This window comes from Elephas maximus, chromosome X, assembly GCF_024166365.1.
Source record: "Elephas maximus indicus isolate mEleMax1 chromosome X, mEleMax1 primary haplotype, whole genome shotgun sequence".
NCBI classification, from domain to species: domain Eukaryota; kingdom Metazoa; phylum Chordata; class Mammalia; order Proboscidea; family Elephantidae; genus Elephas; species Elephas maximus.
The window spans coordinates 19,114,232-19,140,074 of NC_064846.1; the positions used below are offsets into that span (position 1 = coordinate 19,114,232).

Genomic DNA, 25,843 nt, shown 5'->3' on the forward strand with positions numbered 1-25,843 from the left:
TCCTCACTTATGGACATGGTTAGGTTCCAAGACCAGGTTGTTGTGTGAAAATTAGCGTTATGTGAAAATGGAGGGTGACCACATCAGTATATAATTACCAGATTACATCATTACATAACTACTAGCTAACATCATTACATAACCGCCAAATTACGTCATTACCTAACCGCCAAACCACTGAGAATCATGGCCCAGCCACATTGGCACATAACCTTAACCATCACAGCCAGCATTACTCTCCTCGCACCTCGACATTCATTATGTCGTTTGTCGTTAAATGCAGAAAATAGTTGGATAGTAGATTTTTCACTATTGTCATAACTGTGAAATGTTGGATAACAAGATAGTCGATAAATGAGGAGTGGCTGTATTATTTCTCTCATTAAATTCATCACAGCTCAGCCACCTTTTCTCTTTCAATTATTCACGCTAGCACCTTTTACCCTTATTAAAAGATCAGTTTTAACCCTGCTTAAAAATTCAGACTCCTCAGATTTTGTTCCCTAAAGGTCTCATCACAAATGTAAATTGAAGAAAAATCTCCTGTAATGTTTGACATCACAGTTCTCCTTAAACTATCCTGTCACTATTCTTTGGGTACTTGCTTGGCCTTAAATTTCTCATCCATAAAATGGGACTAATGCACCTTTGTTAGCTAACTGAGAACTTTTCTGAGGATAAAATGATTTAAAGCTCATGAAAGCACTTTGAATCATACTGTGTAAGTGGCAAGGGACCTCCAGTTAGTGAATAACTCTGAAAAATCGTGTTCGTATGATTTTTTCAATAATAACCAGTTCCCTGTGATTATTAAAATGGTATGCTAAATTGAAACAAAGTGCATTCAGATTTTGTGCTCCTCACTTTCTGATCATTGGGTTTAAAGAAAAAAACCTTTAGAAACTAAAGCTGTCTTCTCTCTTGGACTCTCCTGACAATCACGATAACTTGACCTTTGTTTCTCCGTAGGTGTTACAGAACATCTTGGACACTGAAAAAGAGTATGCTAAAGAACTTCAGTCTCTTCTTGTTACTTACTTAAGACCCCTGCAGTCCAACAACAAGTAAGATGATGCCAGTGGATTCAGTCATCACTCTTATGTCACTGAATAATTGATTTTGCTCTTTAGAAGAATTTCCACAGGTCATAGGTTGCCGTGAACATGGTCAGGGCCACAGAAATTCTGCAGGATGCTGCTTTGGGAGAGCTCCACTCTCTCTCTCTCTTTGGGCTGTGGGAGGGATGGGCAGATCTGCATTTCTGCCTGTTACAGTTTTTACCTTGCTCAATTTGAAAGTGATGTATCTGGTTTTGCCTTACCAGAAAAGGACTCCCTGGTGCTTTTATTCCGAAAGCACATAAACTGGGAGTTGTTGTGCTGACTTTGACCTTTTGCTCACCAAAGTAGAACCTCTTTCCCATGCTCTGAGAGTGGAAAGAGTGGCATTTTGTGCTTGTTCAGGCGAGCAGTTGAAGCCAGCACTTCACTCAGACAAACATGAAGGATAAACTGATGGTAAAGTTTTGTTTTGTTTTTTAATATTCAAACCTATCCTAGTCTTTGAAATCTGAAGTGCTTGTCTACGGCCTGAATTGAAAACTTAGTTTTCAAGAAAGAAGAATATCGGCCATTCATTTTTTTTTTTTTTTGTGCTTGTAAGTGCAGCATGTTTAACAAATGGTTGCTAACTGTGTTTAAAGTTTCTTTAATTGATTATGCTTCACTAGAGATTTGACTTGAATCAAATAGAAAGTTTAGCAGTTGGCCCATATAATGGAGGACAAAAGCCTCCCTATTTTACCTTAGTAAGAGTTTACTTCTGCAGGACAATTGCCTGTTGATTTCAGGCTTAAATAAGTTGAATATATTTTACTGTTTTTCTCCCTTTATCCAAATCATGTGTGCTTAGGCATAATGTCTTGCTAAATTGGCCACTTCATTATCTTCATGGTACTATAAAACCCAAACCAAACCCATTGCCATCGAGTTGATTCCAACTCACAGCAACCCTACAGGACAGAGTAGAACTGCCCCATATGGTTTCCAAGAAGCAGCTGGTGGATTTGAACTGCCGATCTTTTGATGAGCAGCTGAACTCTTAGCCACTGTGCCAACCAGGGCTCCTTCAGGGTACTATGGGAATCTTAAAACAGTTGCTGTCAAGTCGATTTCCAACTCCTGGCAATCCCATGTGTCTGAGAGTAGAACTTGCTCCATACATTTTCAATGGCTGATTTTTCAGAAGTAGATTGCCAGGCCTTTCTTCTGAGGCACCTCTGGGTGGACTCAAATCTCCAGACTTTCAGTTAGCAGTCTAGTGTGTTAACCCTTTGCGCCGTCGAAAACCTTGTGGAGTACAGTTCCACTCTGACACCCATGGGATTGCTATGAAAAAAATGAGTTGGAATCAACTCCACAGCAACTAGAAATTGGAATGGGAATCTGGGGGCAGTGGTGCTTTAGTGGCAGAATTCTCACCTTCCATGTGGGAGACCCAGGTTTGATCCTGGCCAATTCACTTCATGTGCAGCCACCACTCTTTTGTCAGAGGAGGCTTGCATGTTGCTATGATGCTGAACAGGTTTCAGTGGAGCTTCCAAACTAAGACAGACTAGGAAGAAAGGCCTGGTAATCTACTTCTGAAAATCAGCCAATAAAAGCCTGTGGATCATAGCGGTCCTATCCACAACAGATCATCGGCATGGGGAGGGCGTAGTACTGGGTAGCATTTTGTTCCATTGTGCATGTGGTTGCCATGAGTCGGGGGTGCCTCAAGGGGAGCTAACAGCTAAACAACATGGAATCTTCAGAACAAAAGAATATTCTATTTCTGTGTTGGAAGAGTTTAAACATTGTCAACAAGAAAGAGTTTTTTGTTATTATTATTTGAGACACAAAGTGTTTTTTGAATCCTAGTTCTTAGAGCTGGATGGAACTTCAATAGCCCTGAGTCTAGGGCCTGGAAGAAACGACTGTTTCCCCACTGAATAGATAAGAAAACAGAAGTCCAGGGAGGTTTAGCGCCTTGCTCATCACATAGCCGGTCACTGGCTAGACTGGGTTCACTGTGTCTCCTGCCACCAAATGAAATGTGCCTTCTTTTTTTCTGGACGTGACAGGCAAAGGAGGAGGAGAGGGACACTGGAAGGGGAGATGGTGAGATTTCCAGTGGAGGAGTGGCTCATGAGCAATCTAGAAGCAGTTAGGGGAAAGGAAAGGCAAAGCCCCAGGCAGAGGAGCTAAGTGTCCTGAGTCAGACCTGCACTCTTCCTAAATGCATTCCGAATGCTGCGTCAGGATGTTTCTGTCAGTTCAGACTGTCTTGCAGGCCCCAAAGTGATTTGAGCAAACCAGACTGTTGATCGTCTGATCCTGAGGGAACCAAGCAAGCCTCCAAGTCAGGTCCATTTCAAAAAAAAATTTTTAATTGTGCTTTAGTTGAATGTTTACAAATTAGTTTCTCACTAAACAGGTAATACACAAATTGTTTTGTGACATTGGTTGCCAACCCCATGGTGTGTCAACACTCTCCCCTTCTTCACCTCGGGTTCCCCGTTTCCATTCATACAGTTTTCCTGTCCCCGCTTGCCTTCTTTGCTTTTGGGCTGGTATGCCCATTAGTCTCATATACATGACTGAACTACGAAGCATGTTCCTCATGTGTGTTATTTTTGCCCCTATGTTGTTGTTGTTTGGTGACATCAAGTCAGTTCCGACTCATAGTAACCCCATGCACAACGAACGGAACACTGCCCGGTTCTGAGGCATCCTCACATTGTTGCTATGCTTGAGCCCATTGTTGCAGCCACTGTGTCAATCCACCTTGTTGAGGGTCTTCCTCTTTTCCGCTGACCCTGTACTCTGCCAAGCATGATGTCCTTCTCCAGGGACTGAGCCCCCCTGACAACATGTCCAAAGTATGTGAGATGTGGTCTCACCATCCTTGCTTCTATGGAGCATTCTGGCTGTACTTCTTCCAAGACAGATTTATTCATTCTTCTGGCAATCCATGGTATATTCAATATTCTTCGCCAGCACCACAATTCAAAGACATCAATTCTTCAGTCTTCCTTATTCATTGTCCAGCTTTCACATGAATATGAGGCAATTGAAAACACCATGACTTGGGTCAGGGGCACCTTAGTCCTCAAGGTGACATCTTTGCTTTTCAACACTTTAAAGAGATCTTTTGCAGCCAATTTGCCCAATGCAATGTGTCTTTTGATTTCTTGACTGCTGCTTCCATGGGCAATGATTGTGGATCCAAGTAAAATGAAATCCTTGGCAACTTCAATCTTTTCTCCGTTTATTATGATGTTACATGTTGGTCCAGTTGTGAGGATTTTTATTTTCTTTGTGTTGAGGTGTAATCCATACTGAAGGCTGTGGTCTTTGATCTTCATCAGGAAGTACTTCAAGTCCTCTTCACTTTCAGCAAGGAAGGTTGATGTCATCTACATAACACGGGTTGTTAATGAGTCTTCCTCCAATCCTGATGCCCCATTCTTCTTCATATAGTCCAGCTTCTCGTATTATTTGCTCAGCATACAGATTGAATAGGTATGGTGAAAGGATACAGCCCTGACACATACCTTTCCTGATTTTAAACCATGCGGTATCCCCTTGTTCTGTTCAAACGGCTGCCTCTTGATCTATGTACAGGTTCCTCATGAGCGCAATTAAGTGTTTTGGAATTCCCATTCTTCCCAATGTTATCCATAATTTGTTATGATCCACACAGTCCAATGCCTTTGCATAGTCAATAAAACACAGGTAAACATCCTTCTGGCATTCTCTGCTTTCAGCCAGGATCCATGTGACATCAGCAATGATATCCCTGGTTCCACGTCCTCTTCTAAATCCAGCTTGAATTTCTGGCCGTTCCCTGTTGATATACTGCTGCAGCTGTTTTTGAATGATCTTCAGCAGAATTTTGCTTGCGTGTGATATTAATGATATTATTCTATAATTTCCACATTCGGTTGGATCACCTTTCTTGGGAATGGGCACAAATATGGATCTCTTCCAGTCAGTTGGCCAGGAAGCTGTCCTCCATATTTCTTGGCAAACATGAGTGAGCCCTTCCAGTGCTGCATCTGTTTGTTGAACCATCTCAATTGGTATTCTGTCAATTCCTGGAGCCTTATGTTTCACCAGTGCCTTCAGTGCAGCTTGGACTTCTTCCTTCAGTAGCATCAGTTCCTGATCATATGTTACCTCCTGAAATGGTTGAATGTCGACCAATTCTTTTTGGTATAGTGACTCTGTGTATTCCTTCCATCTTCTTTTGAAGCTTCCTGTGTCGTTTAATATTTTCCCCATAGAATACTTCAGTATTGCATCTCAAGGCTTGAATTTTTACTTCAGTTCTTTCAGCTTGAGAAATGCAGAGTGTGTTCTTCCCTATTAGTTTTCTATCTCCAGGTCTCTGCACATGTCATCCTAATACTTTACTTTGTCTCCTCGAGCCGCCCTTTGAAATTTTCTGTTCGGCTCTTTTACTTCATCAGTTTTTCCTTTTGCTTTAGCTACTCGGCATTCAAGAGCAAGTTTCAGAGTCTCTTCTGACATCCATTTTGGTCTTTTGTTTCTTTCTTGTCTTTCTAATGACATCTTGCTTTCTTCATGTATGATGTCCTTGATGTCATTCCACAACTCATCTGGTCTTTGGTCATTAGTGTTCAATGTGCCAAATCTACTCTTGAGATGGTCTCTAAATTCCAGTGGGATATACTCAAGGTTGTACTTTGGCTCTCATTGACTTGTTCTAATTTCCTTCAGTTTCACCTTGAACTTGCATGTAAGTAATTGATGGTGTGATCCACACTGGCCCCTGGCCTTTTTTTAACTGATGATATTGAGCTTTTCCATCGTCTCTTTCCACAGATGTAGTTGATTTGATTCCTGTGTATTCCATCTGGCAAGGTCCATGTGTATAGTTGCCATTTATGTTGTTGAGAAAAGGTATTTGCAATGAAGAAGTCATCAGTCTTGCAAAATTCAATCATGGGATCTCCAGCAGCGTTTCTATCACCAAGGCCATATTTTTTAACTACTGATCCTTCTTTGTTTCCAACTTTTGCTTTCCAATCACCGGTAATTATAAGTGCATCCTGATTGCATGTCCAATCAACTTCAGACTGGAGAAGTTAGTAAAAACCTTCAATGTCTTCGTCTTTGGCCTTAGTGGTTGTGTGTAAATTTGAATAATAGTGGTATTATCTGGTCTTCATTGTAGGTGTATGAATATTATCCTATCACTGACAGTGTTGTACTTCAGGATAGATCTTGAAATGTTCTTTTTGACGATTAATGCAACACCATTCCTCTTCAAGTTGTCATTCCCACATAAAGATTGATATCCTAGGCATTAGTGAGCTGAAATGGACTGGTATTGGTCATTTCAGGTCAGACGGTCCTATGGTCTACTGTACCAGGAATGACAACTTGAAGAGGAATGGCATTGCATTCATCATCAAAAAAACAGCCCTATGGACCTGGCTAATCTTTGGCTGAAGGGTGAACCTCAGGAGTGACTTCAGTACTGAGATATAAGGGTGTCCAGGGGCCATACTCTTGGGGTTTCTCCAGACTCCTCTGTCAGACCAGTAACTCTGGTCTTTTTTTTTTTTTGGTGAATTTGAATTTTGTTCTATATTTTTTCTCCTGCTCTCTCTGGAACCCTCTATTGTGATCCCTGCTAGAGCAGTCAGTGGTGGTAACCGAGCACCATCTAGTTGTTCTGGGCTCAGTCTGGTGGAGGTTGTGGTAGTTGTGGTCCATTGGTTCTTTGAACTAATCTTTCCCTTGTGTGTTTTGTTTTCTTCATTATTGCTTGCTCCAGACAGGGTGAGTCCAGTGGAGTAACTTACATGGCCACTTGCAGGCTTTTAAGACCCCAGATGCTACTCACCAGAGTTGGATGTAGAACATATTCTTTGTAGACTATGTTATGCCAGTTGAGTTCCCTGTCCTCCGAGACCATAGTCCCCAGCCCTCAACCCAGTATCTTTGTCCCTCAGGGCGTTTGGATGTGTCTGTGAAGCTTTTATAACTTTGCCCTGGTCAAGATGTGCTGACTTTCCCAGTATTGTGTACTGTCTTTGCCTTCACCAAAGTTACCACTTATCTAGTTAGTGTTTTTCCTTCCTCACCCCACCCCTTCCTTGTAACCATCAAAGATTGTTTCTTTCTGTGTGGAAACATTTTCATGCGTTTTTATAATAGTGGTCTCATCCAGTATTTGTCCTTTTGTAATTAACATTTTACTCAGTGTAATGCCCTCCAGATTCATCCATGTTGTGAGATGTTCTGGGGATCCATCATTGTTCTTTATCATTGAGCAATATTCCATTGTGTGTGCGTACCACAGTTTGTTTATCCATTCATCTGTTGTTGGGCACTTAGGTTGTTTCCATCTTTTTGGTGTTGTGAATAATGCTACAGTGAGCATGGGTGTGCATATGTCTTTTCGTGTGATGGCTCTTTCTTCTCTAGGTTATATTCCTAGGAGTGGGATTGCTGGATCATATGGTATTTCTATTTCTAGCTTTTAAAGGAAGTGCCATATCGTTTTCCAAAATAGTTGTACCATTTTACATTCCCACCAGCAGTGCGTAAGAGTTCCAATGTCCCTGCAATTTCTCTAACATTTGTTTTTTTTTTTTTTTATTCGTGAGAGTAATGCTGGGTGAGACGGTATCTGATTGTAGTTTTGATTTGCATTTCTCTAATGGTTAGTGATTGTGAGCATTTCCTGAGTTTCTTTTTTTTTTAAGTTAAATCACCAGAACTGTGAACTTACTTGGTGGTGACTGTAGGTTAACTAAAGTACAACTTTTGCTCATCAGTACTCTTTTTTTTTTTTTTAAGTTAAAATATTTTTTGTTGTGTTTTAGGTGAAATTTTGCAGCAAAAATTAGTTTTTCATTAAAAAATTTATACCAAATTGTTTTGGGACATTGGTTGAAATCCCTGGGATGTGTCCAGCACTCTTCCCTTTTCCCTTTCCACCCTGGATTCCCAGTGTCCATCTGTCCAGTTTTCCTGTCCCTTCCTGCCTTCTCATCTTTGCTTTTGGACAGGAGCTGCCCGTTTGGTTTCATGTACTTGATTGAACTAAGAAGCATGTTCCTTACGTGTGTTATTGTTTGTCTTATAGGTTGTGTAATCTTTGGCTGAAAGGTGGGCTTGGGGAGTGCCTTCAGTTCTGAGTTAGCAGGCTGTCCGGAGGCCGAGTCAGGTTCTTGCTGCTATGAGAAAGCACCAGCCAGGGAGGCTGGCTGGCTGAAGGTTTCACTTTTGACATCCAGAGTAGGGGTTTTCCAGCTTGTGTCAGGAGGGCATTCTAGCAGAGGAACTGGGAGCTATTTACATTCCAAGGCTTACTGGCAGCATTTATTTGAGTCTTCCCTTTCTTTGTTAGTCAGCAAAAGTTACTCTCTTGGAATTACTCCCTAGTTTTATTATATTATTAAGGGGAAAGAACGTGTGGCAGACATTGGCCTTGTAAGCAAATCTTTAGAAAACTTTCCTCACTAAAAGTGGTTAAGAGAGAGCATGGACTCAAGCTAGACCGTTTCAGTTCAAATCCTGGCTTCACCATTCAGTGGCTTTGTGATTCTGGGTGATTTGCTTAACCTCTCTGTGCTTGGGTTTCCTTACCTATAAATTGGAGATAGCAATAGTGCTTACCTCATAAAGTTGTTGTGAAGTTAAAATGAATTATTTGTAAAAAACACTTGCATCAGTGTAAGCCCTGTGAGTGGGGCTCTTATTATTATCACTTACTGTTTGGTAGGGGAAGAATGACTGAGAGCATTCTTAGTATGGAGGCCCTGGATGAATTGTTCAATTTGCCTTGATGTGACTCTACTCCACTCCACTAAAAAAAAAAAAAAAATCAGTACTATTTTCTGTCCTCCTACTTCCTCTCCTAAATATTTCCTTTAATTGATTTATGATCATTTTAGTTTAGGAGTAACTGGATTTGTTTTTTTTTTCTGTATATTACATAAGCGTATATAAATATTTCTCAATTACCTTCTTAGTTGTCAAGAGGAAGTTAGTCAAAAGCCTTTATACTTAATTCCCAGCTATGATGTATTGTATCTATTAAAAAAGAAAAAACACACCCGTTACTGTCGAGTCAATTTGGACTCATAGTGACCCTACAGGACAGAGTAGAACTGCCCCGTAGGGTTTCCAAGAAGCAACTATTTAGATACTTAGATATTGAGCACTTGCTATCCATTTAGTCATGTCCCTGGGTGACACAAACCTAAAGGTTGGTGGTTCAAACTACCCAGTGATGCTACAGAAGAAAGGCTTGGTGATCTAATTCTATAAAGATTACAGCCAAGAAAACCCCCTATGGAGCAGTTCTGTGTAGCACATGAGGTCATCATGAGTTGGAATTGACTCAATGGCCACGGGTTTTAGTTTAGCATTCATGTAGTCATTGCTTTATAAAACACCTAGATGTCCCTTATAACCCATTCATTTCTTAGGATCATGATTCTTATGACAGGAAAAAGTAAATTTAAGAAAGTTTCCTAAGACCACAAAGTAGATATAAATTAAAAAGCAAACGTTAAAATATAGGGATTGCTTCCCTCTCCCGTTTGCCAGATGTTAGCCCAAGTATCAGCGAACTAGACTAGAGGTAGATAACTAGAATCATCCTCAAACACTGTTCACTGAAACTAGGTTTTTTTCTCCTTCAGTCTGAGTAGTGTGGAGTTCACATCTTTATTGGGAAACTTCGAAGAAGTATGCACATTTCAACAGACGCTCTGCCAAGCCTTGGAAGAATGTTCCAAGTAAGTGTCACAGGTTGCCACTAGGACAGCCAGCAACATTGCTTTTGTTTTCTTTTTAACTGTTGTCTTGACATGTATGCACTTGTTACACAGTTGCTACATTGTCCCAGAACAACCTCACAATACAGAGAAAATGCACTAGGTGGTGGGGCTTCTACATCCAGTCAGCTCTTTCTAACTTTATTGAAAAATCACATTTGTTTGCTGCTTCTGGTCAATATAAGAGACACACAAAATCTTAACTGATCATGGAGGGTGCCTTTGGCATTGGTTAGGTATTTTGTTTGGTACATTGCAAATTACTGGGAAAAGTCATTCAGACAATTCACTCAGTTTCATAAGCTTGTTCTTATTAATCACTCCTTGTATCATGTCTATCATATTCACAGTCAAAACACATAGAAGGCAGGGGAAGGGCAAGTATATCTGCGAGTCAAGCACAACACAGATTTGATGACTAGCTAGATTGTTGAGGTGTGTACATATATATCCTACAGAGTGAACTGTAATGACCATCAAGCAATATATTTCTATAGCAAGTTTAATTATCCAAGCAGATTATCTTGGGGGAGTTGGCAGGTTTCATCATCTATAGGGAAATGGAGGGGATTACCTGTTTCTTGAGCTTTGGGGGGCACAGGTGGATGCCCAGAGAGGAAGGTGGAGAGAGCCCACGCTGAATGAGACCTGATGAGCCACTTCGAATGCTGAGAAGGATCTAGATTATTGATTTAGAAAGATATGCATCAAGGTAGACGGCAGCTCACAAGTTAAATTCCATTTTTGTTGACAAATACATAGAAAAAGTCTATGGAATGTGCCAAACTTGTTATGGTAGCTATCTCTGAGTGGTGGAATTCTGAGTGATATTTTTTCTTTCTTGTGCTTTTTTGATTTTTCTACATTGAAAATGAGTAATTCTTAATTAAAAAAAAAAAAAACCTAGAGGCTATCCTTCCTAGCAACCACCAAGCCACCAAGACCACATAATACTCTTCATGATGTGTCATTTTTTATTACAGTAATTTTAGGTGTACTTGGACTTCATATAAATTAGTCAAGAATATTTTCAGTGTACATTTTGACTCATAGCGACTCATAGCAACCCTATAGTGACCCTGTAGGACAGAACAGAACTGCCCCATAGAGTTTTGAAGGAGTGCCTGGTGGATTCGAACCGCTGACCTTTTGGTTAGCAGCTGTAGCACTTAACCGCTACGCCACCAGGGTTTCCTCATATAAATTAGTCAAGAATATTATCAGGGTGCATAGCTAAATTCGAATATAAAAATTTTTAAAAAACAAAAAATGTCTATCTACTAAGTCAAAAAAAGTATCTGACCCTACTTATTAAGGCTCTATTTCCTGGCTAGAGTTTACAGCAATGTTCACAAACTTGCATTTCACTGATAAAACAGTTACAATATAGTTTCTCTTTTGGCTTGGGCAAAAAATTCAAAATGTTTACATGCTGTCAGGCTTAATTACAACCATCTTCCTTTAATTTACCCTCTGTTTCCTATTTTACATTCTGTGTTTCACCTGTTTTGCTTACAGGTTTCCAGAAAACCAACAGAAAGTGGGAGGTTGTCTGCTGAACCTCATGCCTCATTTTAAATCCATGTATCTGGCTTATTGTGCAAACCATCCTTCAGCGGTAAATGTGCTCACACAGCACAGGTAACTGGTTACTATTTCCCCAACTCTGCTGTTTAACAATGAGATACTTTCCTAGGACCACCTCATTTGGAAATCCGCGATCTGCAGTTGCGCTCTACGTTATCCCTGTTCATGATGGCTGCAATGGATTCATTGTTCATTAATCCCACAGATAATCTATTCAGTATCTACTGTGTCAGGCCGTGCTTTAGCTGATGGGGATACAGTAGTGAGTGAGGAAGATAAGGTCCCTTCCCTCATGGAGCGTAGACCCTTGAGGGAAATATAGAAATGAAATAGAACATTGTGGACATGTTATATTACGAAAGTGTAAGATGGTGTAAGACTTTGCAATTTGGTATCAACCTAGTCAGGGGAAGGTGGGGGAGGGTGGTGGGGCATTATCAGGGAAGGCTTTCCCGAAGTGAAACTTAAAGCCGATGGTTTAGCATCACCCCTGCTTCCAGTGAATGTTGCAGCTTAATTGCTGAAAAATAGCTCAACTGCATTGTTCGTCTCTTTTCATTTTTCTTTGTCTGGTAGAGGGAGTCCCAAGCAGTGACATGGCTAAGAGGCAGGTATCGGTATGGAAAAGGGAAGGAAACTAAGACTTGCTGTGAACTGTCTGTCAAGTATGTTAAGCAAAGAGCTGTGATGGTAATACTTTTAAAAAAGAAAACAAATTGTTTCAGCTTCATGGAGGAGGATAGAGTAGTGTCTCCTTTAAGAGTAAGTCGTTTCAAGGAACCTGAATGAGTGTCACATCTCTCCAACCCTTCCTTGCCCTCTGACTACCCATCTCTTTTCACATTCAGTGGGCCAGGAAACTGCACCGTAGGCTTAAAGACACAGTCTTCACTGTGAAGTCCTGTAATAGAAATTCAGGTGGGACAGTAACAAGATCAACACACAGGCTGTGCTGAGTTAACCTGGAGATTAGATTCAGAATGGACATGGATTCTGGAGGCTTCTCAAGACTGAAAAGAACATGTTGCTTTTCACCTGTGTTAGGCTAGTGAGCCCTAGATTCCTCAGCTACTACGGCTGGACTAGAACACTAGTTGACATCAACCCTCAGAAGTGGTGGAGGTATATATATATATATATATGTAGGCTCTGGTTTGTTAGGAACTTTACTGAGTTCATAAAACTGTGTAAAAGGATGTTTATAAGGTAGAATTCAGTAGATCTTACTTGCATGTCAATTTTATTCCTCTGGTCAAAGTTTTAAACTCTTGTGGAATAACGAATGTGGAAGTTGGAGTTTAAAGAAAAAGTAGCCATGACTCTGACTTATTTAGGCAAATGGGTCAACACTTACTAATAATAGCACTGACAATATGCCAGGCACATGATATAAAAACCTATGAGGGAATTACTATTATTACCATCTCTGCTTTACAGATAAGATGTTGGAAGCTTAGGTTAAGTAATCTGCCCAGGAACTCGTAGCTGTTAAGTGGTTGAGCCAGAAATAGAATCTAGGTCTGTCAGACTTCTAAACAATGTTTTAATTAAGATATATACTATACCTATAAATGGATATGTCATCGGGAAAGACCAGCCACTAGAAAAGGCCATCATGTTTGGTAAAGTACAGGGTCAGTGAAAATGAGGAAAACCCTCAAAGACATGGATTGACACAATAGCCACAACAATGGACTCAAACAGACCAAGGATCATGAAGATGGCGCAGGACCAAGCAGTGTTTTGTTCTGTGATACATAAGGTCACCATGAAATGGAGTCAACTCAGCAACTTGTGTTTGGTCTCATTTTCCCCACCATGTGAAGTATCTGCTGTCAGTCCTCAGAGGGCATAGCCTTGGTCATGCATACAGTCACCCTGGAATTACAGTAGTTTTAGCAGGGCTCTCTTTGACTGTCTATTTACCTGATATCTCTGTTAAGCTATCTTCCCCATTTGATATTACATCCAGCTGGTAGGCTCCACTTACTGCCAGTGGGTTGCCCTATTGTTTTTGACAATGGTCTGAGGCATAAATTGCTCCACAGTCTGATCCAATTAAATTCTGGCAGGGGTAGCTTTTGTGGACAGGCTTTGAAGTTTGCTCTGACCCCAGGGGTGTACTTCTTAGCTATCTCTTTTCCTGGTTCTTTCTGGTAACCTAGCTGGTTATGGTTTAGCTTGTTACCCTTAAGAGGAGCCACCAGACTCCTTTTATTTGTTTACTACCAAGATTGCCATTGTTTTTGTGAGCACCTTTAGGCTTGACATTCCTCATACTCTATTTCAAGTAAAGTTATTTTGAAATCTTCTGATGAGATATTGCATCCCTTGATTAGGAGATGAGAAGCAGGGAGCCCTTTCTTCTTAGCCATACTTGCCTAGAGTTGAGCTGGGGATAGGGCGGGCAGAGAGAGTGAGCCCTGGCTCAAGTGCCACAAACTCTCCCTGTTCTTACTGAGTAAGTAGATTTTCTTGAATAAATGTTTCTTTATATGCCATATGTCGTTAGGATAATTTCCAGATACTTTACATTTTTTTTTTTATTCCCAACAGTTATCTTTGTTTGGAAACCCTGGTGGTGTAGCGGTTAAGAGCTATGGCTGGTAACCAATGGGTCAACAGTTCAAATCTACTAGGTGCTCCTTGGAAACTCTCTAGGGCAGTTCTACTCTGTCCTATAGGGTCACTTTGAGTCAGAATCAACTCAACGGCAATGGGTTTGGTTTAGGTTTTTTTTTATGCTTGCTTTGCCAGGGAGCAGGGCTGTTAAGGTCTTCACAAGCCATCCCAGCAGTGGAACTCCTCGCCTTTTCCTTTTAAGCCCCTACATGCCTCTTTCTGATGTGAGCCTAAAAAAAAAAAAAATTTAACCACTTTTAAACTGTCTCAGTTCTTAATTATGCCACTTATCAGCTGTATTACCCCAGATCATTCAGTTAAGGTCTAAGCTTTGGATTCCTCACTTGTAAAATGAGGATGAAATCACTTACGTTGCAGGGTTGCTGTGAGGATTAAATGAGAACACACATACAGACTCCCTGGCATGTAGCACAAGATGGTTGCTGCCAGTCTCCATATCTACTCATCTTCTACCTACTAATTCTTAGTCGCTTTTTAAAAAATGAAATATTTCAAGCATACCAAAGAGCAGAGAGATGCTATAATGTGCCCTCATGTACCCACCATTCAGCCTAAGAAACAGATTATAGATGCAATTGAAGCCCTGTTGCTATGAGTCGGAATTGACTCGACGACAACGAGTCTTTAGTATACTCTCCAATATCTCCTGCCCCTCCGTCCCTCAACAGAGGGAACCACAGTCCTGAACTTTATTTTCTATCATTTCTAATAATGTTTTCATACTTTAGTACATAGCCTCAACAAAGAAAAACATGGTTCAGGGGTACTTTTCCTTTGATGAATACGTAAACATCCTGCACGGTTAAGGGCAAATTCCTTAATACGATAAAATGAGACGCCCCTCCCCCTCATGTTAACTTACTGTTTATATGAACACAGATTCTTTTCCTTTTGATCTAGGAAGAAAAAAAAATCTTACAACAGCATTTCTGGATAAACACCAGAAAGAAATGGCGTACCTCAAATGGCAGACTTTTTGGGATCTTTAGAGAGATTTCTGTTATAATTCTGTGTGCTAAAATGTTGCTGACTACATTTGCCTATGTTAGGAATTTAATGTTATGAATAACAATTGTAAATGGAAAAGTTTCAAGCTGGAGACACTCATCTCAGACGTAAGAATGATGGGGCCAACATGCATTCCCAGGAAGCAAAAGGGTCAGGATATAAATCATTTGTTCACAGGAAGAATGTGCTAAGATGTAAAGAGTTTGTTCCTGGGAAAACTGGGTTCATGACTGCAATCATGTACAACTGAACTGGCTGGTGCCACTCACCTAGGTGGTAACTCACTCCCTCCTAGCCAAGTGGCCGGCCCTTACCTTTCAAAGGACTTCAAGCTGAAGCTGATCTTGTCTATAATCAATCACTAACCCCCTGCCTTTCCTTTCTTCTCTGTCTGTGTAGTTTCCTCTCTCCACTTGAACGGGTACTTTGTAGTTTTACTCAGTGCTGCCCAGCTTAAGCTGTGGTAAAAAAAAAAAAAAAACCCATTGCCATCAGAGTCGATTCCTACTCATACTCATCCCATAGGACAAAGTAGAACTGTCCTGTAGAGTTTCCAAGGAGCACCTGGTGGATTCAAACTGCTGACCTTTTGGTTAACCAGCTGTAGCTCTTAACCACTATGCCACCAGGGTTTCCCAAGCTGCATTATTCCTCAGTAAAAGTCCTTTTCTTTCATTCCTAACAGAGTGCTAGATTTTCTCCTCTGACACAATAGAGGCTCCTTCCAACATTATTATTGAAAGTTTGTTATGTAGTTTATCTGAAGATTCTCAAACGTTTGGGAATGATAATACCCTGTTGGCTTGATTTTTGTTAGTGGTGTTTTTGAGAATTTTAGAATATGCCTTGAAATAATGGGAGACTCATTGGAGTCCTCAGAGAGCTGAATTTTTACCTCATTGGTTTATTTACATATAACCCAGCTCCCAGTGCCGTCGAGTCGATTCACATATAAGGGATGAAAATTGAAATGCTTCTGATATAATCTCAACTATTTTACATGCATCTCGTGGTAATTTATGTTGACACACTAGAGACAGAACGTTGTTGTTGTTGTTGGTTGCTGTCTAATCAGCTCCGGCTCATGGCGACCTTATGCACAACAGAACGAAACGTTGCCTGGTCCTGTGCCATCTTCATGATCATTGGTATGTTTGCCTTCGTTGTTGTGACTGTTGTGTCACTTCATCTCATTGAGGGTTTTCCCTGTTTTTACTGATCCTCTACCAAACATGATGTCCTTCCTTTTCTAGCGATTGGTCTTTTCCTGATGAGGTGTCCAAAGTAAATGAGCCGAAGTCTTGCCATCCTCACTTCTAAAGAACTTTCTGGTTGTATTTCCATAGTCGATTAAAATTCATGGAGAATTTGGATGAAAATCCTGTTCTAAATAGGAATATTGGTGGGTTTCTGTCGTTTCCCTGATTTGTCTTGTTTTGTAGGTGTTCAAAGGCAGCAAATCCCTCAGAGCCTGAGCAAGCTAGTCAGGTGAAGTTCCTCACGGTGACCTGTAGGTGGCGCTACTGTACCAGAAATGCTAATGACAATTGGCACTAAGAAAACATTTAGCTTTAACATTGTATGACTGCTAAGGGGTGCCTTGTTAAAGATGCGGTAATGTAGTACCTGAATTTGGATATGTAAGCAGACCCCAACTTTGCTGTGCCCCCTCATATTTGCATATATTTGAATGGCTGCCCCAAAGACCCACAGAAACTCTCGTTTTGTGATTGTTCCTCTCACCCCCCTTCTGGTTTGCTACGTAGCTTCTCTTTCTTCCTGGGAATAACCTCTTTCTTACAAAAATACCCATTTCTCTCCCATGTTTCAGTGTAGTATCCATCCTTTTCACGAGGCAGAGGGACCCACTGCTGAAAGAGCAGCGGGGAAGGGAGGAGGCAACAAGACAGATTTGGATCTTACTTCCATCTCTTTTGCATACTCTTGTTAGTCTTATTCACTCTCTATTTACCACTGTCGCCAGTAAAGAAGACTTTGTGAAAACCTCAGAAAGTTGTGTTCTTGCTTCGGGGACAAGGCATGTAAGAAAATTTCCGAGACTAGGTTCTGTTCTGTTTCTATCTGAGTGAACCAGGGAAGGGAGCAAGAGAGACTGATTACAAACAGAAAGTGGTGGGGGAAAAAAAGAAGTAGACAGCATAATCTCTGGGGCCGGACAAAGGAAAAAGGGCTAAGAGTGATCCACCCAACCCAGTGTGAGTGGCATCCCTGGGATTTTTCACTGGCCCAAGGCCCAGGCCACCAAGCAACTCATGCCTGTCCTCTTTCTAGTCCACAGCAATTCCCATGAAAGGTTCAGGGTGGGGGGAAAGGGTGTGTGGGGAGGGGGAATCCTTTATCTCTTTGCTAGGACTGCTCTAGGAAGAGATAAATGATCATTCAAATTAGAGATGTACACGAAGGCGCCACAGAAACTCTGTTTTACAAGATGGTTAAGTTCTGTAGTGCCATTATAATGTACAGTAGTTTTCTTGAGCTTCCAGCCCAACCCCAAATGTACCAGAACCCCATCCATCACTTGATGAGATAAATATACCTTGAATTTCAAACAACATTCATATGTTGAGAACGGCTGCGATCATAGCACATCACATTACAGTACATGTTAAGCTTGAAAAGCAAGTCTTAACTCACGGACATTTCAAATTAAAAGCTACATTGTTAAGACAGAGGTTGTTCTTTGGTATAAGGATATATGGTTAATTTGTGTGTTACATTTATTTGGGTCAGTAAAATGGGTCTTTTAGAATCTATTTCTCATATGGGCAGTTTTGTTCTTTTTTTTTTTTTGCACTAGTAAAATTTTCTTTTCTTAATAACCAGTGTTTATAAAATAGTGATTTTGAGTTAGATTGAAAAAAAATTTAAATTGTTTTATAATATTTGGCAAGCCTAATGTTACAGTGCTGCATGAAAAGTAATAACAAAATACACATTAGCATTTGCTTTTAATTGTTGTAACCTGTACATCAATCAGAGTAGAACGTTACATCAACTAAAGTAGGACGTTACAGCAATTAGAGTAGAACCTTACATCAATTAGAGTAGAACCTTATTTCAATTAGAATGGAACCTTACATGAATTAGAATAGAGCCTTACATCAATTAAAGAAGAGCATTAAACATGCATGCAGTCATTTAGTCATGGAAAGAAAAAATAAGATTTGTTTACCAAGTTGGAAAGAAATTAGGACAGTGATTTTCTCTAAATTACATTTCTACTCAAATGCACTCTCCAAATCTGAATTATTTTCCTAGTTATATTTTATATGCAATGAATTTTTAAACCTCTCTATGGTCTGGATTAGGAATTAAACGTCAGTTGTATTTCCATTAAGCTGGGAATCACAGATACTGGTAGTTTTTAAATATATGATTTTAGTAAGGTATTTGCCTTGGAATAAGAAGAGTAAAAAAATGCATCTATTGACTACTTTAAAGTTTACAAAATACTTTCCTGTAGAAAGGCAGTGTGGTGCAATGGAAAGACCTGAGGCTTTGGCTTCAGATCTGGTGTGAACTCCACCTTAGCCACGTACTAGCTGTTACCCTTCCTGAGTCTCAGGTTCTTCATCTGTAAAATGGGGATAACACCTCTGTGGAAGCGTTATTGTGAATATTAAACAAGAACGAATGCGCGTAAAGGTCTTAGCATGAAATAGTAGCCTTAAAAAGCCCAATATTTAATTTTCACAATTGTATTAGGAGTTGGCTTCATCTCTAGTTGACAGATGAGTCCACTGAGGCTCAGGTAACTCATATTTACCTCCCTCCCCTCGGCTGCTTCTAGAGCAAAATTGCAAAAATGGAGAAAATAGTCAGCATTGACTGTCCTATGTGACCACTCCAATAAGATCTAGCTTCTGCTAAGGCGGTGACCCCAGCCCTCTTTCCCTACCACACACACGTGACACTACATGACTCAAAGCTCCTGGCACATTAGCTCAAACTCCATCTCTTTCTCTCCTACTCACAAAAGCCCGAGGAGGGAGAGGTGTCTAGTATTTATAGGGAGAACCTGCAATGTGTCCCATTCTTAACCCTCTGAGTACTTTAATTATTACTGAGAGCAAGTTTGTTTGAACACACTTTACAACCTGTTACAACACAGCATAGTTGGGCATGTGTTCTAGGGAGGATAAGTAGGTCAATTTGCAGCAGAAGGTTCCGGTTGGGGTGTGGTGAGAAAGGTTGGTGGGGCCATTAAAAAAAAAAAAAATTGGGGCCATTAGGAGTCTAAAAAGTTTAGATTTGATCTTGTACGCAATTAGACGATCTTGAGTAGGAAAGCAACAGGGTTCAAGTGGTGGTTTGCAGGATGGTTTAGAGGCAAAATAGCCTGGAAACTTGGAGAGCAGTTGGACTATTGAAGTGGACCAGGTGGGATGAGATGAAGGCCTGAACAAAGCTAGTAACAGTGGAAATAGAATGGAATAAACAGCTACAAGAAGACTTGTGACTTATTGGATATGCATGGCAAACAAGAAGGGGAAGGGATCAAATGATAAAGCAGAAGTTTCAAAATATGCTGCCATTTAGGCAGTAGCTTTCCTTCTCTAATTGTGTTTTGCTGAAATCTATTTTGTAATATAATTTTATTTATTTTGTTGTTGTTGAGAACATACACATCAAAACATACACCAATTCTACTGTTTCTACATGTACAATTTAGTGACATTGATTATACTCATCGAGCTGTGTAACTGTTCTCACCCTCCTTTTCTAAGTTGTTCCTCCATCACTAACGTAAACTCACTGACCCCTAAGGTTCCTATCTAATTCTTTCCAGTTGCTGTTGTCAATTTGATCCCGGTTAAAGGGTTCTTAAAAGAGCTTAATGGTCAAGGCAGACAGTTTTTACCAGTTAAGCTAAACTATTGTTTGGTTGTCTAAATGTATTTTAAAATGATCTTAGAGCACAGGACTTAACACACCTGTTGGTGGAAAAGAGATAGTCCAGAAGTATGATAAAGGGCAGAGAGCACGCACACTTAGAATTAGACATTTATAGGACGTAGTTCATAAAATATTAATAAAATGTTTTTAACCAAGTGGTTGCTTTATGGAAGTGTTCGGGTGGCCTGTTGTGCTGGTTTCAGACTCTAGGCTAAGAGACTTTGTGGTTAGTCATAGAAATATGCTGGTATCTGAATTCAGAACTTGATTCTAGAACGTTCCAAGTGGACACCCCAGTGATGGAGGACACTTGTTGAGTTGCTACCCTTGGCACCTGACAGGCCAATATGAACAGTGTTTGAAGTGACTAAGAAAAAATATATATATATTTTAACTTTTATATTGAGGTCATCTGCTAGGCTCTATGCACTGTGGATGCAGGCCCTTAAGGGTAGGTTATTTTTGTTTTGTTCATTGCTTCCTCTCCAGCATTCACAATGGAGCCTGGCACTTAGTAGATGCTCAATACATAATTGTTGGGAGAGTGCATGAGGCCAGGAATCGTGACTGTCTACCTCACCACCGGATCTCCAGTCCTGGGCACAATGCTGGGTGCATAGGAGGTGCTGAATAAAGGTTTATTGAATTGAGTTGAAATGAATAGCATCTAGACAAGTGAAACAAGTTTTTATTTGCTTTTGTATTATGTGAGATATAGGAAACTAATTTTAGGTTGATGATTGTCTACATGGAATATTAAGCAGTGACAAAACTATATTCATTTTTTTTTTCCTAGTGATGACCTGGATCAATTTATGGAAAGTCAAGGTGCCTCCAGCCCTGGCATCCTCATTTTAACGACCAGCCTCAGCAAACCATTCATGCGACTGGAAAAGTATGTTACTCTCTTGCAAGAGCTGGAACGGCATATGGAGGTGAGTGGAGGCGAGCTTTTTAAGCTTGTGTACAACGTGTGGGCCTTTGATCTGGGGGAAGCAGCCAGCTGCCTCCACGCTAGCTTTGCTGAGAAATTCAGCAAATGTCTTGGTCTCCAAATTGGCTTTACTCAATCTTCCCTCTTTCCAGGCTTCTAGTTTTCCTGTTCATGCAGCAAAATAAGATCCTCATGCTTTCCTATGAACTATTCAGGGTCATTCTCCCTGCCTCAGTCCTGTTGCTTCCCTCAAGGCTGTTCTAACTTGACGACTTGGGTTTTCTTCTGCCCTCTCTTCTGGAGAAGGTGGTTGGATCAAATCAGACCAGGAAACCTTCTGTTGTTCTGGTATCATAACCAACTTTGCTGGGTAGATAAAGAAAGCAAAACATCAGAAAATACCAAGAACACTTTCACTTTAGATAGGAACGTTTCTCTCCGGAGCACTGTGATCGTTCTTTTTCCTGACTCTGGATTACAATAGAAGAAGAGTCAGGTATTTTCTTGAAGATTATTAGTAAATGGATCCAGTATTAGTTTATCTCTCCATGCAAACATACACCTACCTCAAAATCACCTCACATTTTTGTTTCTAAACTTACAAACTGCCACAGTTGTCGCATCGCTATAATCCTTTGTAAATATTACGATTTGCAGTGAGCTTGGTAATTGAATACTTTCTCATCAAGAGCCAAAACGCTCTTGTCATTAAAAAAAACAATCAGCAAGTGTAGCTCCTCAAGCCATTCTTGCGAGATCATGCGCTGGGGTCGAGGCGTGGGCGGGAGAGGAGGGCCGCTGGGGGAGGCCGCATTTACCCTAGTTGCTCTTCCTGTGTCTGGGGGGAAAGGTTTTGAGGTTTTAAAAGGTTGAGTTATCTTAAAGAGAAAGGTTGCACACTGCTGGGCTCGTCAGCATTGGTAAGGATGGAAAGCATGCACTCCGAGTGAAACCACATTCTCAGATGTCTGGCCTGCCTGCAAGCTGGAGGCAGCGGGCAGCTGGTGAGTGAGGCCTCCGGAATGAGATTTCAGTTAGGGCTTGCCAAGGGGCTGGCCTCTGGACACCTTTCCCAAAGCTCCACCCGTTCACTGAGCTGTTTGAGGTTTGCCCTTTTTCTCTTACCCCACAAATCCAGAAAGTAGCGGCCTCACTTTCAGTTACTCCTCAGCACTGAAGAACAGCTAGCTACATGTTTAATTTGGAGGAAAAGAGCCCAGATGTTTCCACTGCCCAGATCCTCAATCCTGGCCTTCCCTGTATGGGAGCCCATGTCTCCGCCTGTCTCCGGCTGCCACTGGCCTCACGTCTTAGCTGCCCTCCCTCTCCCACCGTTGGATAGGGCACACCCTTAGTGCTAGTTACCCTCTGGGTGAGACACTTTCTCCAGTTTTCTGATTATTTAGCAAGGCTGCTGGCTGACTGAAAATCTGTTATCAGCTGATTTTGATAAGGAAAAGTTTTATTGTAAAGGAGTACAACTGTACTTTTCATAAGCAATATCCTTCTTGGGCCACACCCCTCATTTGCTCAGCTCTGGATTTCTATCGCCCAAGGCTGGTTGAGCAGCAGAAGTCGTCTTCCCATTCCATCAGCTCAGTTCCAAAGGTTAGGTATTCATCTACCCCCAAGAATCTCTACCTTCCCTTCATAGCCAGTTATGAAGATGTGAATTCCTCAAAGACATTTTTGACCCTGTCACTTCAGGGTTGTAAATACCATGGGTGAGGCAGTGGTGGCTCAGTGGTAGAATTATCACCCTCTGTGTAGGAGACCCAGGTTTAATTCCTGGGCAGAGCACCTCATGTGCAGTCAACGCCTGTCCGTCAGTGGAGGCTTGTGTGTTGCTATGATGCTGAACAGGTCACAGCAGAGCTTCCTGACTAAGGCAGAGTAGGGGGAAAGGCCTGTCGATCTACCTGCAAAAACTCAGCCATTGAAAACCCTATGGATCACAACGGTCTGATCCCCAGTGGATCATGGGGAATGTACAGTGGCTGACTCAATGGCAGATAACAAGTACCATGGAATTGTGGGCCATCTCTAACAGTTTTGCTTCAGAAGGCACACGTTGCATGAACCTTGGAAATTTTTCCCACCTTCCATGGTGAATCTGCTGAAAGAAAATGGAGGCATTTCGGAAAATGAGATTAGGTTGGTTTTGCTCTAACCACCACTCTGTTTCCACAATTCCCTACCTCCTGTTAGCTACTAACAACATGACCTAATGATGCCCCCCAAAAGAATGATTATTATCTAAAGTATAACAGCAAAAAGGGAAATGGGAACTCTCGCTTCGTATATTTGTTGTTACCAAATATTTGATGTTATCGACAGTCTTAATTTCTTAATCATCTAATAACTGGAGGTATTGAGACTTCAGATGCTTGGATGCTCCTTTGATTGTTAATTTTTACGTTATCATGCTGTAAAATTGACCTTCTTTGGATGTAGAGTTCTATAAATTTTCGTACGTGTATAGATTCGTGCTACCACTGCCACCATCAAGACACAGAACAGTTCCATCAGCCCCCAAAAGTCTCTCTTGCTATCCCTTTGGAGTCACACCCTCCTCCCACTCTTAATCCCTGGCAACCACTAATCCATCCTCCTCTAATATTGTTTGAAAATGTGTTCCCTTAACAGGACACGCATCCAGATCATCAGGACGTTCTGAAAGCAATTGTAGCCTTCAAAACGCTCATGGTAGGTGATGCTCTAACATTCCAGTTCTCCATTCTGCCTGCTCTGCTTGTAAGTGCGTGATCTGTGTGTAACATTTCTTCCTGCGTGCAAAGGGCTTTAAAATGGAAACAATAAGCTTTAGCATATGGCAGGGATTGTTTCACTGAATTTTGTCTTTCAAACATCGTGCTTACCTGTGAAAGGTTGCCAGGCCGAGGGTATAAAGCAATCGCACTTGAAGTCTCTGGCACGTAAAGCATTGCTGTGTAGGTGGGGGTTTCCTTTTGGCCCTTTGTCTTTGCCCCGGTGTTGCTCACCTTATGTCTGTGTGCCTCCCTCTTCACTGACTGCCACCAACGCTACATTCAGCTTCTTAGGCCAGAAGGTGTGACTTGGTTCTTTGCATGGGAAAAAGGAATCCTTCATCAAGTCTAAAAGGAAAAAAAAATGACTAAAATGCAATTGCTTATCGTGGTTAAGACCTATGGCTACTAACCAAAAGGTCAACAGCTCTAATCCACGAGCTCCTCCTTGGAAACCATACAGGGCAGTTCTACTCTGTCCTACAGGGTCGCTATGAGTTGGAATTGACTCGACGGCAATGAGTTTTTTCTTTTTTTAATTCAAAGGTACCTGTAATCTGGTATTTTGAGCATGATGGTTAGCGAGTCTTCTTTGAGCCCATTGATGTAACACCACTTGGTGCCATTTTAGAAGGAAAGAAAACTTTATTTGTGATTTATTTATGAGTGATTGGTTAAGTTTAGCATTCTAAGTAATGGAGCAATGTTTAGTTACTGATCCTTGCTGTAAGGGTGTGATGCGGCATTTATCACCACTTGATTTTTATGGCCACTAAAAGACCAGTGACTGATGTGCCGATGGTTAAGCAGCAACTTAAAGACTGGAGTAAGGCATTAAGGTTCAAATTGCTGTTTCGGGTCAAATGGTTGAATATTGGCAGTTTTATATGGTTCAACCGAAGAGTACAGCCCTCTGAAACCCGTGGCATTTCTTATAATTTGTGTCCCTTTTATTTTTTCCAGAGTAAATTGAATATAAAATTTTTAAAACCAAATATCCTTCTGATCACTTTGCATGTTTACTTCCTTCAACAGTTATAGCATGTTTATTACCACGGTAGGTGCTTCAGAAATATGCGTACAAGGAATTTATTTCTTCTCATCTTCATTTAACTGAAAGAGACAGCAGAAATTTGGTAGAAAACACACTCTCCCCAAAACTATTACATTCATTTGGAAACAGTAACATGACTAAGATGCGCTGATTTCCATATCCAATTTGGAGGCAATTACTGTTAAATCACTCTAAGGTAACCTCACACTTTCTGAAGCAATGATGTGAATAGATATGTAGGTATAGTATTCATACCTCACATAGCATTGGCAAACTGTAAATTAATGACTTCTTGGTTTATTTTTTCAGTTTGTTGTCATGAAATTCAGTTGCATTATAAGATTGATTTGATTCACTGTGACATAAGGGATTTAATTTAATTTTCTCTTTTCCTATAACTCCTGGAGTTATTTATTTACTTGGTTTTTGTCATTCTCAAAATGTTGCTTGGTTGCAGACTGAGCATACTTTACAAAAATCAAATTGCTTTGTCACTGAAGCACTATGGAGAGAAGCCAGAGCTGGTACCTACCAGTTGCTCTCCTGTCTCTGATTGATGTGATTCTGCTACTTGTCTTCCCATACTCCTTGCAGGAAGGGAGAAACAAACCCTTCTACCATTTTATCTTGAGACTGGAAAAAAACAAAGTAGCTCTTCACCACAAAACTATTCGGAACTCCAGGCTAGTGATTTAGGGTAGTGGGTCTTTCTGGGTGTCAAGAATGGGACCAGCCATGGGATTCATGGCGGAGAGTAGGGACTCAGTGGGAATCTGAGAGCCAAAAGCCACATCTTACGTTGATCTTGTTTTAGGTCTGTTTTGTAAGCATTCCCGTTCCATTATGATCTGCTTTGCTTCTGCAGGGACAGTGCCAAGATCTGAGGAAGAGAAAACAGCTGGAGTTGCAGATACTTTCTGAACCTATTCAGGCATGGGAAGGGGAGGATATTAAAACCTTGGGAAACGTGATTTTTATGTCACAAGTAATGGTGCAGTGCGGAGCATGCGAGGTACGCTGTTTCAAAACGCAACACTCTCTCTTCCCTGCTCCACTGTCCATATATTTCT

The 25,843-nt window shown here is 40.9% G+C and overlaps 1 protein-coding gene across 9 annotated transcripts in view; it reads left to right on the plus strand.

Moving 5' to 3' along the window:
* The window catches only part of ARHGEF6 (Rac/Cdc42 guanine nucleotide exchange factor 6), a 115,409-nt gene that overhangs the window by 70,701 nt on the left and 18,865 nt on the right, over nucleotides 1–25,843 (plus strand). For all 9 annotated transcript variants that reach the window (XM_049872922.1, XM_049872925.1, XM_049872928.1 and 6 more), the window contains 6 exons: nucleotides 970–1,064; nucleotides 9,728–9,823; nucleotides 11,381–11,503; nucleotides 20,814–20,952; nucleotides 23,598–23,657; nucleotides 25,639–25,785. In XM_049872922.1, the coding sequence (XP_049728879.1) occupies nucleotides 970–1,064; nucleotides 9,728–9,823; nucleotides 11,381–11,503; nucleotides 20,814–20,952; nucleotides 23,598–23,657; nucleotides 25,639–25,785 (660 nt within the window). The remainder of the gene's footprint in view (nucleotides 1–969; nucleotides 1,065–9,727; nucleotides 9,824–11,380; nucleotides 11,504–20,813; nucleotides 20,953–23,597; nucleotides 23,658–25,638; nucleotides 25,786–25,843) is intronic.